Raw genomic sequence first — 18,784 nt, 5'->3', positions numbered from 1 at the left:
CAAATTCAAATACGAGCAGTTATTTTTTCGATAGCCAGTTATTTTATTTTGAGTACAATTACATATATTAATAAGGTACTTGTATAACTAATACAATCTAGTGCATAATGTTACATGTATATACAGAATCTATGCTGAAATAATTTACACGTTTCATAGAAATGTAAAACGTATGTCATTGCCATACAATTGACAAAAATTAAAACATTTCTTTGTTTCATCGCAGACATGCATGTGGAATAATCTAATTAAGCTACTCATCTCGATCAACATCAGAATTGATTCTTAAGAGATTGTGTAGTGTAGCGGAAATAATTAGATTCCTCTGTACACGTAAGAAATATTTTCAAAATTTTTGTTATATTTCACACTAAAATTTTTTGTGAGTCTGGTGTCTCCATGTATTTAGAGGTAGGATATTTAACGTATTGAACTATTCTAATCATACGATTAAGAAAGTTTCGCAGCCTTTTCTATTATACATTATTCAGTTTTGTCCCGTTTTCTTAAATCGCAAAATATGTAAGTGTTCTCCTCTTACTTTTCTGTCCATAACAACTTCACCTTTCATATCTAAATCTTTGAAGATTTGAATTATATACTCTGGATCATTTTCTTTGATAACGACTAAGTAAAAATATCCGTTATCAGATAATAATTTTGGAATATTTTCAAATAGTCTTTCCATCACTTCTCTACCTTCTTTCCCTCCAGCCCATGTTTTGGAAATTAATCTTTCATCAAGAACTTCTAGCGATTCGGTAACAACATAAGGTGGATTAAATAAAATTATATCAAATATGCCTCTAGCATAAATATTGTTAGTCAAATCCATTTGAATAACATCAATATTGGTAGAGTTGGCTATGCTAGTTTCTTTTGTGACTTTGCAAGCATTAGGATTCAAGTCAATTGCACAAAAGTATGCACCATTATACTTTTTTAATGCTGCTGCCAGAGCAGTAATAACGATACCTGATCCGCTTCCAATTTCTAAACAAAGTTGTGACTTTTGTGATTTAAATGTTTCTAAATCAGCTTCTAAGGCATCTATGAGAAGAAACGAGTCTTCTGAAGGTTCATAAACAGTATCCAAATCTTTGTTTGATAGTTTAACTATTGGTGTTTCCATCTTTGATATAATTCTTTTTATAAAATCCCTATGAAACAGTCCATTAACATATAGCACATTTTAATTATCTCAATAAGAAATTATTTAACAGCAGTATCAGTGTTGGAATTTTCTGTAGATGGAACATTTTCACTGTCAGCATCTTGTTTCACTTCTCTGCTAGTAACTGTAGTGCTGTGCGATAGACTATGATCGAACAAGGCTTTTCGCTTAACTGTATCTCTTTCGACAGCTTGGTGAATTTTATTAAGGCAATCCTGTGTTGTTTGCAAGATATTACTAACTATGGTAACTTTGTGTTTGGCATTTACAAGCTTCTTAACATAAGACTCCAATTCCAAAGGACATTGTAGGACTTCTGATATCTTCAGCAGTTCATCGGTTAATGATTCAATCTGTTGTTTCAACTCGATCTGGCTAATCCTGAATAAAAATAAGTAGCCTCATTGAATAATGTAATTTATTCCAGCTAATATATCTTATTATGCCATTAATAAAAATAAATCCTCAAATTAAAGTATTATAAAAAATTACTCCAAAACAGCTAAATACATGAAATTTATTAAAATTACCTAGTAGCACGAATTCTTTCATCCAGTTGATCCACTGTGGGTTTAAGAAGTCCCATAAGACCTTCGGTGAGTGCATCTCTTGTCGGATTTTCACAAAAATCTTCCGTTTTGTCGTCTATAGACGTATTGTCACTCGCTGTATCAACGTCCATGTTGGTATCACAGTATCACAGAAATATGCGCTGCGCAGATTAGAAACTGTCAGTAATCAGTATGTTGACGAATCACATCAATTTTCTGTAAATATCCACTAGGAGTCTCGTAGTGCACTTCTGAAATAATCTGTGCTTCTGTGGTCGATATTACAGATATCGACGTTAAACCTCAGCGGATACAATAGTTTCTCCGTTGATCACCAGTGACAAAAACACTCTTTGATTACTTTATCAGCAGGATTTTATCTGCTCTTCCATTTATTGGTAACCAGTAGGAACATTTACCACCGACGTGGTTCGATTTAGAACACATTATCTAGAACCACTGCATGTTAGCTGGCCCGAAGGCGTCTATAGAAAGTGAAGTATCCTTATCCCGCACATCGGCGTATACCCTGAAGCTCCTAGAAGAGAATGACCTCATTCTTAGGTGATACAATTCCAATCTTCTCCAAACCCTGATGGAATTGCAGCCAGATGGTATCTATGCCCTATTTTGATTTTCGTTTTGACGGAGACTGTTAAAAATGGAGTTTTATGCTTGGACATTTAATTAGTGGAGAATTTACTCACGCCATGAGCTTTATAGCTGTGTTAATATTTACTAATAATCAAGTCTAATAGCGCTATTGACTTATAAATATAGTCGTTATAGAAATTCACTCTACCACATTAGTATAACTGCTCTATTAAATTGGTAATGTCATATAGTTACAGGATATTCTTGAAGGTCCGTAATGTGTTGATAACTTTCTTATGCATTTTCATAAATTGAAGATATATGGTAGTACTGTAAGATTATTTAGTGAAAATAGTCTCACTTATAATACCAGTAATAACATGAATTATACGATATACGAGGACGGGTAAATCTATATGTATATGAAGTTACGTTAATGGAAGTTTCAACAAACCTTGCGTTTCCTCCCTTAGGTTTTCTCAAGATGTCTGCCTTGTTCACGCATAACACGCCCGGCAAAAACTTTGTAATGAGCGGAACGAGCCGAGGGGTGATGTTTGCAAATCATTAGCCTGACGGCAAAAGCGCGCTTCGCAGCTAAAGGGAGGAAACGTCTCGACCATCGCATTTTATTTACAAGTAGAAGGTAAATTTGAAAATGTATTCTGTAATTAGAATCTGGCTTTAAGGACGATTCTTCAAAATAACTCATTCTCGTACCGTCTTGGTTTATCCAAATTCCCTTCCCTTGTTTCATCAAAGTAATGAAGGCAATTCACAACGAAGCAGCTTCTACCGAAGACTGTTGCTTCTTGTAAAAAGTACAATTTATGAATTACGATAGTACAAAATTATTATTGCACATTTATAGAATTTCAAGAGTACATATACGATTGGTACACAGTTATACGCCTGTGGCTTATTGGGTCTGTAAAGATAAACAACCTTACTGGATCATAGTAGAATTCGTCGCAACAACAATGTTCACAATAGGTTCGTCTCTTTGTGGCAATTCTTCCTAAGTAACTGAAATCCCGTCCCCGAGGATCGACCCTGAATAGACGGTTTGCCAATATAACGAGTAGAGAACCCTTCGTTTCTCGCAAGTCCTGATCCTGTTAACGGGACTAGATTGCCACCACTAATGCGTAGAATCCTGAGCGTGAGAAAAGGTTTCACGCGTTTGTGTTCGTCTAAGTGATTCGTCTTGTATACTGAATTTTCTCAAATAATTACAAAGCAGCATTCTTTCCAACTCTTGTACAGACTTCCCTCGCGATCCAAACTGAAAGGCAGAAGAAGTTTCATATAATTTGTAGAGTGACCAAGAATAAAATGAAACTTATTTGACTTGTATGCACTTTATACCTTTTGTTTGAATATCTTAGATTCTCCGCTTGATACAGTAGAACGTTTTTGTAACCAATTTGATATGCTCGTTGTAATATTTACATATGCATAGTATTTATCGCGTCTCAGGACGCAATGGGGGCATCGTACACCCGAAATATCCCACAGGACTCTCCATATATCCAAATCGCATTAGCCGACTGGCTGTTCCGCGCTAAGCTTCGCCCTGCTCGATTTGATATGCGTGTGCTAACCAAGTTAACGATCAGAAATGACAGATGGTGGGTAGGAGGATCAGTTTTGCTATCGTTAGCTATGCAATTGCGTATGAATGTTCATTTGGATCTTGATACCAATGATATTTTGATTGGCAATGAGAAATTTAGGGAAAAAGTGAAAATTGGATTGAACCCAGAATACATTAACGATTACCGATACACGAATGATAAGATTCAAAAGAATATTTCAAGTTTAATCAACGACAATACATATGGGTCTACTGTAATGATTTCATCTGACTTTTTTTACAATGATTTTTGCAAATGTCGATGGAGTATAACCCGGAACGATTAGCGATACTTTAATGGCAGGGAACCTGGCACTCATCGTAATTGTCTCAGAAGGGAAGAAAAGAAACGAAAGTAAAAGAAAAAAGAATAAAGAAAAATTGCCGAACATCTCGAACTTTCAGAGATCGACGGGAACCTGCAGTTGTGGGTGCGACGACCCACAACGGTATAACACAGCAAGTGCTTTGAGTGGGCGATGGTTACTTTTATGCCTCCTAATTATACATTCTTTTGGCCGTCAGTTCAAAATTTTAGGGTTGCATTTAGAGCCGGTCGAATTTTTCCTTTGACTTTTGTGCGAATTTCTCTCACGGACGTCGATCGCTCTCCTTTCGTTACCGATATTCGCTGAGGTCAAGCTGAGAATTGTCAAATTCTCTGAAGAAAGATTCTGCAAAGTCCCATGGTACATCTGAAAGAAAGAAAAGCAATAAGAATAAATGGAATGTAAAACAAACTTTAACAAGTGTCTGTCCACAATCACAAAGCACACTTACACACTCCATTGGCTTAATGATGTAACGGTAGTGCATCCAACTATGCACTTTGGTACCTATAGATATCAGGTTCGTGTCGAGTGGGACACGCTATTCTCACGCATTGATGCACGCGACATGTGATGAAGGAATTCGGAGGTACGGCGAACCGAGAAATAGTTTAGCCCGAAATTGTCTGAAGAAGCATTGTTCTCACAATTATCGTGCCCTACAGTTTTAGGAGCCGAGAAGCACGAAAGTCTAGTCCTGCTAACTGCTAACCTCTCTCTTTCTCTTTCTCTTTCTCCCTGTGAGTTGAACCCTTCACTTTGGCGTGGCTCACCTTTGGCTGAGAGTTTGGTATCGGGAAAGGAGCGTGTCCGGGAATTTCAGAGACGTCTCAGCATCCCGGCATCTCGAGGTCTCAGGATGTTCACGTCTCAAAGTCAATCCATCTATTGGCGGATTGCCTCTACTATGATTTAGGATTGGACGAGAGAATCCTAAATAAAATGATGTGGCGTCATTAAATTAACACTATAACATATATGGCGATAAAATATATCTCACGGCATAATCGACACTGTGTAGTCTTCGTAAAGGCCTCCGTTCCATGATCGTTCTCCAAAGCACTGACGAAATTAAGAGGCATTTATCTGGCTGCGAAGTATGATTTATGAACGTTTGAAAAGAAGAGGGATTCCTTGTCCGTAGTCTTTTTTCGTTAATAACCGAGGAGAGTGCCTATTAAGTTTACAACGAGGTATTTTTTGAGTTCATGAATCATCGGGAATCTTCGTTCCTGTGAAATTTCTAATCGTATATACGTTATTCTCACTTCCTGTTCCTGTCAATTTTTGATTTGGTTTAAATTACTCTGATTTTTTGCACGAGACGAATAGTCTGACAGATATATATGTTCTGTTAGATACTAACCGTCTTTAGTAGGCAGATTTGAAAGATTGAACTGGAGTTACCCCGAGGTTGTCTCTATGGTATGTGGACACGGTTGAAATTAGGGTTATAATCCCTGGGTGAGTCCCTATCCTATGATAGACATCACCCTACACTTTACTCGACTATTTACCGATAGTATTTTAACCCTCGATTTGTCGTCAACAGCTTTCAGGTCCATTGGGAGTCTGCGTTTAGTATTTCCCTTGATATAGTCTTAGAGACTATCTGTGTCTATTAGCCATACTGGAACCAGAGAGTAATCAGCCTGAATAGTCCATACGCTTTGGCAATGCTCTTTTAGTTACTCTATTTAAATATCCTTGCCAATTCACTGATATTTGGTTAAGGGATGTGTATTGCCTGAAGTATAAATGTATATCTTGGGCAGCATATGGGATGAGATAGCCACAATCTGAGTGAATTTTTCCTGAAAAAAAAAGAAAAAAAAAATACTCATTTGAAAAAAGAAAGCAATGCCTCAGGTGTCTGGTTGTTGCATTGGATGAAGAATATGCAGGGAGGTAAGAGAGAAAGAAGGAATGAAGGGAATGGAGAGGATGATGATTGCGCGGTGTTGAGGAGGGAGGAATAGAGGTTGGAAACCGGAGGGATAGGGAACCTCCCGTTAGGAGGTTGGAGAGCGAGGGAGCAGTCGGAGAATTTCGATAATTCCCTTTTTCGTGCGCGATGCTCCAAAGCGTGTAACTCGGGCGAGATCAAAGGCGTCAGTAGCACCTGTCCTCTAACCCCGCTCCTTGTCATCCGGCGGGATTGCGTTGGGATGCCTGGATGGTTGAAGCTGTGTAACGCTGTTTGCAGTTTTGATCAAAATGCCATGGTTGTACGTATTTTGAAGAGATACCATACTATCTCAGCACTTTGCTCCCTTTGCTATTATTCGTTGAAACTTTGGATCATATTCCAATTATCTTTATTGCAGACCGGTAGGTTCTACCAAGCCTGACCCTTCTACGATCCGCCATTGTAATCCTTATCCGTTCGTGTTGTAGAGATTACTTGTCCGCCATTTCTAAAGCAAGTATTTTGATCATTGTGATTAACTCAAATATAACTTACCATTACGTAATTTCTATATAAGTCTTATTAAACTTTTCCTGATCACTGGCAATATCTTAATTATTCCGTACCGACGATAGAGGTCAGAGGGTAAAAGTGGCGACACGCAGTAAGGTTCTGATGAAACTCAAGGGGACGACGAGGACGTTGAGGACGACAAGGAGGACGATGATAATGATGATGATTCCGCTTAATGCTGCGAAGCCTGTGGCCGAAACATAAGTCATCCGCAGAGCCGGAGGGATCCCGCGAAGAACCCTAGAATTATCGCTAAACGTTAGTGCCTAGGCTCTATAGATCTTACGTATAAAATACCAGGTTACATAGCTCATGTGGTTGGATGCGAGGGTGGACCCGTAGAAGAACTAAACCTAGAATTTCGTCGGGGTATTTTCTTATCGACGCTCGTTACCGATCGGGTTAAAGACTCGCCTTAAAGTCAAAACGTTCAAACGCCAACATTCAACGCCCTCTCTTTCACGATGCCGAAACCTTTTAAGTTTCAGTTTCATATTGTATAACTTGCTTGATTCTGATTCCTTGTTAAAGTTTACAATGTGACGTGTGTCTGATGTGCGATGTACAGTTTATCTGTTTATTCTTTACACTGAGGAACGAGGATGTTGTGCGCCAAAACTGGGCTTTGTTCAACGACAGCAATTAGACAGTATAATATTACTGCATTGGACTTTTATAATATTCCGGCACAAAGATCAAAGCTCAACATAGCCATGGCTTCTCCCTATGGAATTACGTCGTTTTGAATACCAGGTATGTCCATACCTCTAGTATTTCACTTTGTTTTATGTTAATAACCTGTCTACATAATAAAACCTGGACATGACGCAACACCGATTCCTTTTCATTGCTTTCTTTCTTCCTTCCTTCCTTCCTTCCTACCTACCTACCTTTCTATCTCCCATTATGCATATTCGTTTTTACTATATTTACTCGTCTATTATGTTCCGAGCAATGGAGATCCTTAATTAAAATACCCTGTCATTAAGCGTTAATAGACATATTCACGAGGGGCTTTTCTACGTTTATACAATACGTATTGTACACGGCGGCCATTTTATATAGAATGATCTCCGGCGCCTAAACACAGTAGCGTATGTCGTGCTGTAAGGATTTCAGGAGAATGTCAAGATTGCGGCAACCACAATCACTCAGAATGTCCTTTTCGCTTAGAGCGCTCATACGTCCTATGAGAAACCCCTTTCTTTTTTCATCCATGGCCAGCTTATGGGTATACGTATAAGATAATCGATAATATTTGAAATCCATCCTATTCTAACCATACTGCATCACAAATTGTCCATATGACATTTTTTTTACATAGTACAACTTGATAGTTTCTCTCTCATACATAATTACACAAAAAAGACAGCGTAGCCATAGGCATTGGTGGATATAAAGATCCTCAACTCCAAGATTCTACACGATGATCCCGTTAATCGAGGCTTTTTGATCTCGCAATCTGAGGATAATAATAATGTCTTAGCCGTTCTAGAGGCTGGCGCTCGAGAATTCGCTTTGTGACGCAGTGACCCGTATGATTAGCGAAGTTCGGTATGTACCAAACGAGTCTCGCTGGTTTCAAGGATGTCGTATACATCGTCGAGCAAAGCTAAAGTTGTTGCACTCTGCAAGAGCATAGGCCTACGTTTCTTCAGTCTAATTGATGCCATTTTGAAATTATAAGCGTGTCTATGAACTTTCAGTCTTGCATTCATAATATACACCGGCAATAACACTGTAGTACTGCAGGATGCCTGAGCTACCTGACTCGACGGAGCACATCCAAGAATATTTGAGAAGGTAGTAGAAAAAAGAGAGAAAGTGCGTAAAAGAAAAACAAAGCGACACTGTCAGAGAATTCGAATACTGCTGGCTTTTCGGTCGAAGCAATTTGTCAGTGAACGCCAAAGCCCATGCATACGATTATTGGAGCTCTCGCAGCTCTCCTATGTACCAAATGAAATACACGCCATGTTAAAACGACGGAGATTAATGCTTATTTATACGGAAGAGGCACTGCTTTTCTCTTGGTTGTCCAGGGCGAAACGCGCGTGATCCTTAATTCGTCACGTTTAACAGGCGGGTCTTCATATTTCTCTGAACGCGTGCCAGAGAGAGAGAACCACTGTATATACTCATGCATACTGGCTACATATGGATATAGTATACCTTACTAGATATATCTACAATATGCTATCTATATTTTCCACATATAATTTTTTTTTCACTTTCATACATCTGCATATAGGTAGACGATGCTCGCGACTTTCAGTCCAATTTATTTGCACCAGAGGAGGATGTAAAATCAGGATTGTCGACAGCTGGTATCAGTCTCAGACCGGGGGCCGTAAATGCACGGACGACGAGGGATTCCCAACTTCACGATTTTTAGCCTCTGGCTAAAGTGCCAATGGAAAAGTTGCACTCGGAGTGGTTCGCTTTGTTTTTTCATCCAGGACATCCTGGAAAATTTGAAAAACGTTTTTAACCCACCGCCGCTCGCATGAGTACATATGTACTATGGGATATGATATCACACGTAAGGTATGTACAAATCTTGTACATATAGTTATACAGTCACCTCTGCATTTGAGAGGATATATTGCCATTTTCTATTTATATACTATATTCTCAAGTTATATTTCTAACTGGTCCTTTGTATTAGATGGACGCGTGTTTGCTTTGCACTGAGCTCATTAGTCGGATGGGTCCGTCTGGACGCGCTGGTGATTAAGATGGTCGTTATGCTATACTAGCAAGGCGGGGCATTAAAAATCTCATCGTGATATATTACTGATATTTGTTTCGTTTCGTTTTCAATAAACGCGTATAGGTATAGGGTGGACACATGAGAGAGTGTAATGAATCCCGTTTGCGTGAAAAATTACAAATTCGTTAGAGCCAGGAAAGGGAAACGAGTCAAGTAGTAGGATAACCAGCTTACGGGGTTGCGTATATATACGCGTGTATATTATATATGTATATTGTATAGAGTCCTGAGGCACGATGATGCATGCAAGTATGTTAATGCACGAAACCTCCGTCCATTTTGGATAGCTATGAATATTCAAGAACATTCACGAAGGTCAGTTTAACGAGTTTCGTTATACCTAATCGGTAATCTTAATTAACCCATCTTAACGGACTGTTTTAGATAGACAAGATTTTCACAAAGGTCCTGTAATCCTCTGGTACAACGACTTTGTCAATATGTCTGATATTCGATATCGTCGATGCTCAGATTCCTCTTAGATTTGGCAAAAATGATGGTAAGGTTTCGATAACAGTTTTTTTTTTAATTTATTGTGTCTGATATATAAATATATATACGCGTGGGTTTGAAAGTTGACCAAAGCACGTGGTGGTTCTAGTAAATTTCTGAGTACATCCTGGACTCCCAAAGGACTTTGCCAATTAAAGCATAAAGGAAGAATCCAATTACCGGTTATGTCCTACAGGTTCATTACCTCGTCGGTAAGGAGGGAACTTCTTCTCGTTTCTCTGACGTACTCCAGCACTAATTAAAATAAAACATTTTTCTTACGTTCCTTAGCCCATCACAAAACTTATTTCTTTCCCTGTTCTCTTATAACGTTTTTCTCCCTGTTTCTTAGTCTCGTTGAGCCCCGTGCCCTTTCAACTCTCTGATGCGGCCCTGGGCCACCCTCACCCGAGTACCGGCAACGCGGTTTCTCCCTGTTATCCAGCTCCACTACCAGAGAAGAAAGAAGGAAACGAAGGGAAGCTGGGAAAGGAGGAGCGACGTAGGAGAGGGGAAAAAATGAGGATGAAAAAAAAATCGGAAGGGAGATCCAAGAGTAAGACTGGATAACCAGCTTTGAAGTAAGCTCGCCATTTAGACGTTAAATAAAAATGTTTCCCCGTTTTTCTCGCGCTTGTTATAATTAATTCATGAGATAAAGTTTTTCTTCGGTATTATCTACCTATCTACCTACCAGCGTTGTGGCAGGAGGTAGCCGTCTCTATGGTTTATAATGTAAAGTGAAACGGTAGGGCTCTTCTGACGGTGAGCTCCTTTGCTGGTAGGACCAGGAGGTTCCAAAAATTTGCGTAAAATCATAAATGCGCTACGTACTCATATTATCTAAGCATCCAACAGAATGCCCATTTTTCCTCTAGACCTTTTTAACATGTTTTTTATACTCAAGTGCATATATAATATATGTATATATAAATATGTACACATATACATACCGTAAAGAAGGGAGAGTGCATTCGTACGGTGTCGAATTTACTAACTTACCAAGAGCAGCCACGCTTATCAATCCTTACCGGATGTGCCATGTGGCAAACCAAACCACCTATTTTAATGCACTATTACTATGATTTATTAGGACTATCGGAAGTGTAGCAGTGGTACGCCCTGACGCCTTGGGGCATTTGCGAAAAGAAAAAAATAGGAGAAAAAGATTGGTATGGGGTGCATGAGGTTTTCATCCATCTGGCGTCACAAGGGAGTGAGTACATAATATGGTATGATTTACTTAGGAAATATTTTGTGGTTTTATAGTTAAAGTGCAGTGGGTGTAAGTGCATTGAATACCTGCAAAAGAAGAAAAGTGCTAGAGTGTCATCCTCCGTTGGAAAGGACAATGGTTGAACTGAACCAGGATCTAGCTGTGCTTCTAGGAGTATTCTGAAATGCAGGTGACGCTTCAAGAGATTGATTTTTTGAAGTGGATAAGTGCTGAAGTGCACGAGTGCATTGACACAAGGACTATAAGAATTGAGAAGGTGGTGCAGGGAACGCGGAACCTGGACTGGGAAACGAGAGGCATAAACAATGCAAGTATCTAGCAACGAAGGGGTTTTACCACTTGGCACGTAGGGCTCCCCGGCTCGACGTCCAATTACCAGCTGGACGCGTATCTTCATGGGGGGTCCTACACGCAATTGTTGTATTTCTCCATTGTCCCAACGCGTGATTGGAGCCATTGTTTTTCCTTCTTGTAATTATTAGAGAGGGAGATCGATATGCGGCCTAGGAAAAGATTTTGCGATATCCAAGACAGTGTTTTCCTTGCCGTGCATATTTTTTTTTTTTTTTAATGAATTTTCATTGTCACATTTAAAAGCTTAGTCCATTTTCGAGGTAGGAATTTTTCTTATATTACTTTGAAATGGGAATAACGGTGCAGGAACGTTGCGTTGGAAGTACTGATGAAATTTTTTTCCAATCAATTTTCTAAATCCAGTAAAATACAATGATTTTTTTTTAGCAATAAAAATGAAAAGGAGCACATGTTTTTTATAACGTCATACATCTATTTTCCTCTCGTATTGCCTATCGATATGGAGTGAAATTCCAATCAATGCAGAATGTTGAAATTTAAAAAAAAATACCCACACATGAAACGGGTCTCCTGTCTGCCGCAGTCAGCTGCCTATCAGTTCAAACGCTTGACGTTTTCAATATTTAAAACTAAAATCCGACTGTGCGCTATCGATCAGTGCGGTCGGAGTTCCAATAAAAGATAAACTTTGTAAAATTCCATCTCCCTCCGTAAAACCAGTGGTACGAGAAAAAATAATCCAGCAGTACTTGCGTAAGATATTTAAAAATATCAAACCAAAATAAATTCATTTAAGAATGTGTTAAAAATTCAATCTATTCAGAAAAAGGATTTCTAAACGGCATGGCAATGTTTTATTAATTTTACACATTCATATCTCTATACAAAATCTACTATATCCAATATGGCGTATATGGTACTACGTGACCATTCGATAAAATATAGTTCACAGCCAAAATTTTTGCGGCCTGAGTTTCTCTCTGTGTGACATTTCCCTCTAGCCGGAGGCGCAATAGTGTATTATACTTCCTCGTGGAATAAAGATCCTTTGACAAAACTCTCCCCAGGGATTTGCTGCTGGGGACCACTATATGGCCACCAGGAAATGACTGAACCGCGTTTGGATATTGCATTAAGCTCAAGGCGTTCCTCAAGAAAGATAGGAGTCGACCAAGTCCTGCTTGTGTTGCAAGTCGTTTAAGCTGAATCCACCTGTCGTTTTATATAGTTATTGCAGTAGCAAACGTATCTGAACTCATGGCGATAATGTGCAATTACCTTAATTTAAAATTTTTTAACGATTTTATAACACACTTACAAAGTAGGTCTCTTAAGATACCTAGTTTCATATCTGTACACGCGAGAACCGAGTCTTCACTGTTTAAGGATCCCTTGCAGATCGGTCGCGAGCTGTAAGCGATGAAGACATAAAGCCGCGTCCACGTGTAATTTAGAGTTCTTAACTCCCAGTAGGTGGTTGGCTACCACCTGGGGCTCGAGACACCTTACCGTGCCAACGGCTATAACGTCACTTTCTTTTACCCTTCTCGATTCTTTCTCCACTGGCGATGTTTGCGCTCATAATAATTATTTATATTTATATGAATAATTATCGGGTTTGCTTAATTGATATATAATACGTATTCTGCTCCTTTTTCCCGCGTTCATGCTGATTTCCTTCACGAGGTGTAATTTATAGTAGGAGTGTATATTCTTTTTCTTCTATTGGAAAAGACGTAAGGAATGTTGTTGCGTTGGGAAAAATACAAATTTCAATTTTTTTTTTTCAGATTAAAGTGTACTCGTGGTCCAGCGATTGGCCCGTCAACGGAGTCAAGGTTGTGCGCTGGATGCGGGCTATTCGAAAAATGCGGCTTTCGTGCTGGGAAGACATTTGCCGGCACTCGCGTCGCCAAACGAGAGATAAGTCGACATTCGACGTGGAACGTACGAGGCCCATTACTTTCAATTTATGCTCCCTTCGATTCTTAAATCCGCAAACTTTCGGAGACCGCCCGTCGGCGGATTCGCGTCGACCAAGTCCGCCATTTATTTAACGGCGCGCCGAAGATCTCGAGAACGAGCTGGCTTTTCAGCCAAGGCGCACACACGGTATTAGGTAAATCACGAACATATTACACGTCACAATCTAGTCTAACTTCTTTTTCTACACTGTGTATAAAAATTGCCAAAAAATCAATAGCTTATCACAGACGATTAGCTATCAATTTCTTTATTCGTGTAAACTTAGTTTTTGACATTATTAAAACCTAACAAATTCATTACAGTTGAAGCTGAAATACCAAACTTTCCAGACGATGAATTTCTTGTACGAGGGTGCTGGAAAGTTTAATAATCCAATGCAGGATGAAATTTGGAAAAGCCGAAGAAAGCGTAGAATGAAGATGAAGGCGGTATAAAGAGAAGTAACGGTCGAAGAACGTGTAGCAGCCTCTCTTGTACCTAATACGATCCATTCCAACCTGGTGGGATCGAAGTGAATTTTGAAAATGTATGCGCACACGGCCAGATTCACAAGGAGGGTTGTAAACCCTGCCTAAGGCTAAGTTAGAAGGGAGCCCTTATTCCGCACTAAATTTCACCCTATACCGCACATAGAGAGCCATCCCCCTTTTGGTTTGTCGTGTGTATACGAGTTCCGTGCCAAGGCAGTGACCCACGAGCCAACATATTGGCATTGTTTGAGGAACGAGAATTGGGTGGCGAAGTGGGGTCCAACGATGAGACCGATCGATCCAGCAATTAGACTATATTAAAAAAGAAAACCACCAACGATTCTACCTAACAATTTACACCACCAGTATAATTGCCATCTGTTACGTGCCAACGCCTTACACAACTCGTAGACTCGAATACCACAAGTTCAACCTTGCAAACAGTGACACCACTTCACTAAATAACAGAATGAAAAATATTTTAATGAGCATTATAAACACGTGGTCTGATCTTTAAATCTTACTCGTTACTACAAGTGCGCAGACACTTCGTACGGGGTGAAGTTATGAAGTTGAAAAGGTAGTGACTATACTGTATCGTTGGTCGAGGTTGGCTTCACTGTAGTTAGGCAAGTGAAGCGAAGGAGGTGGTATGGCGCGCGGTCTAACCTGGAATTTGCCTCGCGGTCTCCGGATTCTTTGATAATTGAGGTCTAGTCGCGGAGCGGGGTATTTGTTCTCTTCACTTAAATTCGAACCGCCGCGTACATTCCCATATTACGCTGTTTCGTGCTCGTGCGCTTCTCTTATATGGTGCTCGTGTGCTGGTACGGAATGTAGCGTGCGTGCCGCCCACGCTGTACACGCACGCACTCCTCTACGCGTATATGCACGCACATTCACGCATACCCTTCACAAATTAAACTCACGCACAGCCCCGGGGCGGCGTGCCAACTAATGAGAGACGCGAGGGAGCGCGATGATAAAGTCTCCGGTTAGGTAATGTTCGATCTTCCAGCTACGTACGTACGAATCACATGTCCTGAAGTATCTATCTGATACTTCTTACTTACATCAGTAACTTATTAGCTGCTCTCTTTATGAACTGTTTTTTTCTTATATTTTGGACGATTCTTTGTAAAAGATTTATCGATAAATCTTATAGGAATTGTTAGGATATAGTTTTTTTTTAATTAGAATTTAATAATTTTAGATTCTCGATATTTGAGATCTAACTAGATAGATATGCTACTGGCGTGGTCGACTTACGGAAAGTCATAAATCCTGAGCTTTTCGATTTTACCGATTGGCTCCCTGCGGGAGACGGTTTCTGGTTGCAAGGTGAAAAATAGTTGGTAGTGACGTATTACTTCTAGGGAGGCACGAAATGCTTGGAAATGGCTCTATCGAAGTAAATCTTGGAATAAATCAAGTGTAGCGAAGGTATAACAGCTATGAGAATAAGAGGAGAAAAAAAAAATTATATGTAAGAATGAAATGAAACGGGGCTACTCGTAGAGTCATGTGCTGGGGTCAGATGGTACTGGTTTGGGAGGTGGTGATTTCGAAGCATGTTCGCACCGTGGGTGTCCACTCGAATCCATGATAAGTTCGGAACTAATGTTCTATCACGAATTAAGAGCTGTATCGATAAAGTTATAACAGTCTGAGCTTCTTTATGGAGTGGTATTTTTACGAGGAGGATTATACACGAGTTTTACATGGCTTTTAAAATGTTACTTGATCACGCTATGCTAGTAACTTTTGGGGATGATGCATTTTGACTAAGATTATTTTTTTCTCCGCTTGACAGAAGGAGGAGGACAAGGACGAGGCATAGCGAGAGGGGAGGAGAAGAAAAAGAACAACAGGATGCAAGAAGAAAAGGAAGAGAAGAAACCTGAAAGGCCGTTGAATCTGTGAAAAAGGATTTGTTTTTCCAAGCTGTATCCAAGCAGCTACGAAATACGCTTGAGAAATCGCCCTGTGAATTTCACTGTGAATCCATCGATATTCCATTCGCCATCAGGGGTGCGTTACTCTCCCCTCGAGTTCTCTTCTGTACTTCAAAGAATCGTGAAATCGTTCGGATTTCAAGTAGGCAACGAGAGATTAGGTTTGCACGCCGAGGTTCACGGCCGCGAGACCAGAACACGTTAGGCCCGACTGGCAATTTGCATTTTATTATGGCCGAAGCCTTTCGGTTTCGACGGCGGCCCTAAGTATCTGCCAAGAATGCATTATAACTACGTGCATTCTCTTCCTTCTCGAAGGGTTATTCGAAAAAACGCCCCCGAGAAACATCGGCACGACAGAATTTCAAGTGCGGATTGGAGCATGTGCTCCCTGCTTTTTTACGAATGTAATGCGCAATGCTATCTGCATTGGGAAACTAGTTTGTATAAAGCGTCCACTGTATTTACTATGCGTTGTATGCACTTGTTGCATCTGTAATTACTGAACGATACATTTTATACGTTTAGCATAGATTCCTTAAATAGTATGTCTACGTAAAAGACACCGATCTGTTTGAAACGTATCTTCGATGGTCTCTTCTTTTTAAAAAATTTTTTTCTCTTGGGGTTAAAGAAATTCTGAGTTCGCAGAATTCTAGAGCGGTACGTCGGGGATAAATTTTCAATAAAAGCAGGGCAACTTGTGCTAGGAATTGAAAGTGGAAGACATGTAACCCTGAAGTCTTTGTAGGCGTAATTCTATCGCAAACTGATAAATACACGCACAGACAGAAAATATTTTGAAAGGCGGATTCGCCACGCGCTTGAGTCAACAAGTTTCTCCTCCGTTAGCGACTGAGTACACGAGAGAGCGATAGATTAAGATTTTCAATGGATCGAGTGACGAGAGACCGAAATGTTTTTGGAAAAAATCACTAGCAATATCCTAATTTCATGGGAGGAAGGTCGCAGCACCTGACGGCCCTAGGCTTTTCGAATTGCCTTGAAAGGATCTTGAAAAGATCGCAAGGATTTGCGGTCCTTCAAATCAATAGGGATAAGAATCGCATGAAGGCCGATCCTTCCTCAATAGATAGACATACAATGGTATAGCTCTTCTATCGATGGGATTACCTAATGCACTGAAAGGCTGTATTCTGGGCCTTATAAAAGAAGGGCCTTACATTTCATAATAGAAAGCTGAAGGACATATCTGTAACCCATGAAAATGTACACGAGATTCGTGACATCGGATGACAAGATAAATTATCTTATCTATTTTATAGATTAATAAAAGTACAAGCAATGTAATTATAGACTTACATGTAATCGGAGCATGTTATTTAAATAGCATGTATGCACGTCATTACATGGCAATGAGTACGTCACTCTTATCTCATGACTCGTATGCGAATTCGCAAGGTGTTTCCAGCAGGCAGATCGTGGAGAAGTTAGGTCATCGGTTCCGATAATTAGGTAATTAGGGTAAGATGGCCCTCGTGGCTATCTTGATGCAGAGAGTAGATAGTACGTGCAGGTAGATATGTACTTTGGTAGTTAGTATATGTTCATCTAACCACCAATAGATAAACACATACGCAGCTTGTGCAGTGCTCTGGGCTCTCTCTCCTATATACGTAAGCAATTTCACTAGTAATTTCCACCTTACATCGGCGAAACTTCAGCGATAATGCCGCGGTAGTTAAATTGCATTAAACAAGCGAGTTACAGTGTTACAGGAGTTCGACCGCAGGCCGCGACTATGGCGCCAGCGTTGCCTACCATAATGAGAATGATTACTTTATTCCTATTAAGCTTATCATTACTACTCGTTCCTATGTCAGACACTGATAGTTTAATTCATTAACTTAATATAATAATATTGTTTGATCTCATGGAAACATAGAAATTGTAATTGAGTTGTTAATGTAAACTGACTGTTATTCAAATTTTCATAATCACGCGTGGTTTGTTTAGAAACAAATATTTTATGTTACAAAGTGCAAGATATAAAACTTGTTACTTGTTTCTGTGTTTGCGATATTTTAATGAAACACTATTAGATGCGAAGTAATGTGTAGATTATTTTGTATATAAGAACCGCCAAACAGCGTATCACTATTTCATTAAACGTCCGGGCTACGTGACAGTGAAATGACTGCTCTACTTTCCAATGTTATTTTTACTAGACGCTAAACTATTTTTATTTAAATTTTATCCTTATTTGTACTTCTTTATTCTCTGGTGTCAACTGTGACAAACGATTATTCAAGTTCGTTGCATTTGTCTCTAATGTTTTATTGTATTTTGTTTATGTAATGGGATTACTTTAATTGTAGGTATATCAAAGATTTTTCTGTGCTCTTGCATTCGGGAACTACATCAGGTTATTGTACTCTGCTTATAATATTCTAATCTTTCTGGGAAGTATTATTTTCTCTTAACTATGAATAACGTATAAGGTCCTGATATTATGGCTGTGTGAGAATTTACGATAGTTTTTAATTTTTTTAATTAAACGGGATATAATAAATTTTCTTCTCCCTTCTCTACTCTCTCTCTGGACTCTTTCACTCCGTCGCCGTCGCGGCAATTCTTCCTCCACGTTTCTTCATCACCATTTGGTTCTCTTCTTTTCACGTATCCTCCCGCTCGTTCTATTTGACTTCCTTTGATCTATGGACAACAAGCCGCAAGCTCGTATATTTTATACACTTTTCACGAAACAGAAGCGTCATTGATATAGTTTTTATATTCGGGAAAAAAATTGCCCTAGCGAAAAGTCGCTCG

The 18,784-nt window shown here is 39.5% G+C and overlaps 2 protein-coding genes and 2 long non-coding RNA genes across 5 annotated transcripts; 1 reads left to right on the top strand and 3 right to left on the bottom strand.

The window, feature by feature from the left end:
* Positions 1-19: 19 nt before the first annotated feature.
* Positions 20-1,178, bottom strand: LOC107270077 (hemK methyltransferase family member 2). The gene has a single exon (XM_015744742.1). The coding sequence runs from the start codon at positions 1,130-1,132 to the stop codon at positions 488-490; it is 645 nt and encodes a 214-aa protein (XP_015600228.1). The 5' UTR covers positions 1,133-1,178; the 3' UTR covers positions 20-487.
* Positions 1,105-1,893, bottom strand: LOC107270082 (SNAPIN protein homolog). The gene is made up of 2 exons (XM_015744756.2): positions 1,705-1,893; positions 1,105-1,555 (listed from the first exon to the last, which is right to left on the bottom strand). Exons 1-2 carry the CDS (start codon positions 1,854-1,856, stop codon positions 1,213-1,215), a joined length of 495 nt encoding a protein of 164 aa, XP_015600242.1. The 5' UTR covers positions 1,857-1,893; the 3' UTR covers positions 1,105-1,212.
* Positions 1,894-3,133: 1,240 nt separating this feature from the next.
* LOC112494751 lies at positions 3,134-6,647 on the bottom strand. Its single transcript, XR_003060522.1, has 5 exons — positions 5,651-6,647; positions 5,285-5,561; positions 4,736-5,217; positions 3,688-4,650; positions 3,134-3,604 (listed from the first exon to the last, which is right to left on the bottom strand). It is a non-coding gene; the product is annotated as an uncharacterized LOC112494751 (long non-coding RNA).
* A 595-nt stretch (positions 6,648-7,242) lies between these two features.
* Positions 7,243-18,513, top strand: LOC107270186. 2 transcript variants are annotated; one of them, XR_003060519.1, is made up of 10 exons: positions 7,243-7,519; positions 9,018-9,313; positions 9,762-9,854; positions 9,924-10,038; positions 10,141-10,243; positions 10,384-10,612; positions 11,125-11,247; positions 13,374-13,702; positions 13,872-14,095; positions 15,853-18,513. It is a non-coding gene; the product is annotated as an uncharacterized LOC107270186 (long non-coding RNA). The 2 variants fall into 2 exon arrangements; XR_003060520.1 differs by lacking the exon at positions 10,141-10,243.
* Positions 18,514-18,784: the final 271 nt, after the last annotated feature.

This window comes from Cephus cinctus, unplaced genomic scaffold (assembly GCF_000341935.2).
Source record: "Cephus cinctus unplaced genomic scaffold, Ccin1 Ccin1_scaffold0076, whole genome shotgun sequence".
NCBI classification, from domain to species: Eukaryota; Metazoa; Arthropoda; class Insecta; order Hymenoptera; family Cephidae; genus Cephus; species Cephus cinctus.
The sequence above is the reverse complement of the archived record's forward strand: the minus strand, read 5'-3'. Positions and strand labels throughout refer to the sequence as shown.

Excerpts from the sequence above, each read along its gene's own strand:
- LOC107270077 (XM_015744742.1), bottom strand. The coding sequence starts at position 1,132 with ATGGAAACACCAATAGTTAAACTATCAAACAAAGATTTGGATACTGTT.
- LOC107270082 (XM_015744756.2), bottom strand. The coding sequence starts at position 1,856 with ATGGACGTTGATACAGCGAGTGACAATACGTCTATAGACGACAAAACG. Across the intron at positions 1,556-1,704 it reads GAAAGAATTCGTGCTACTAG|GATTAGCCAGATCGAGTTGA; the intron begins GTAATTTTAATA and ends ATTTTTATTCAG.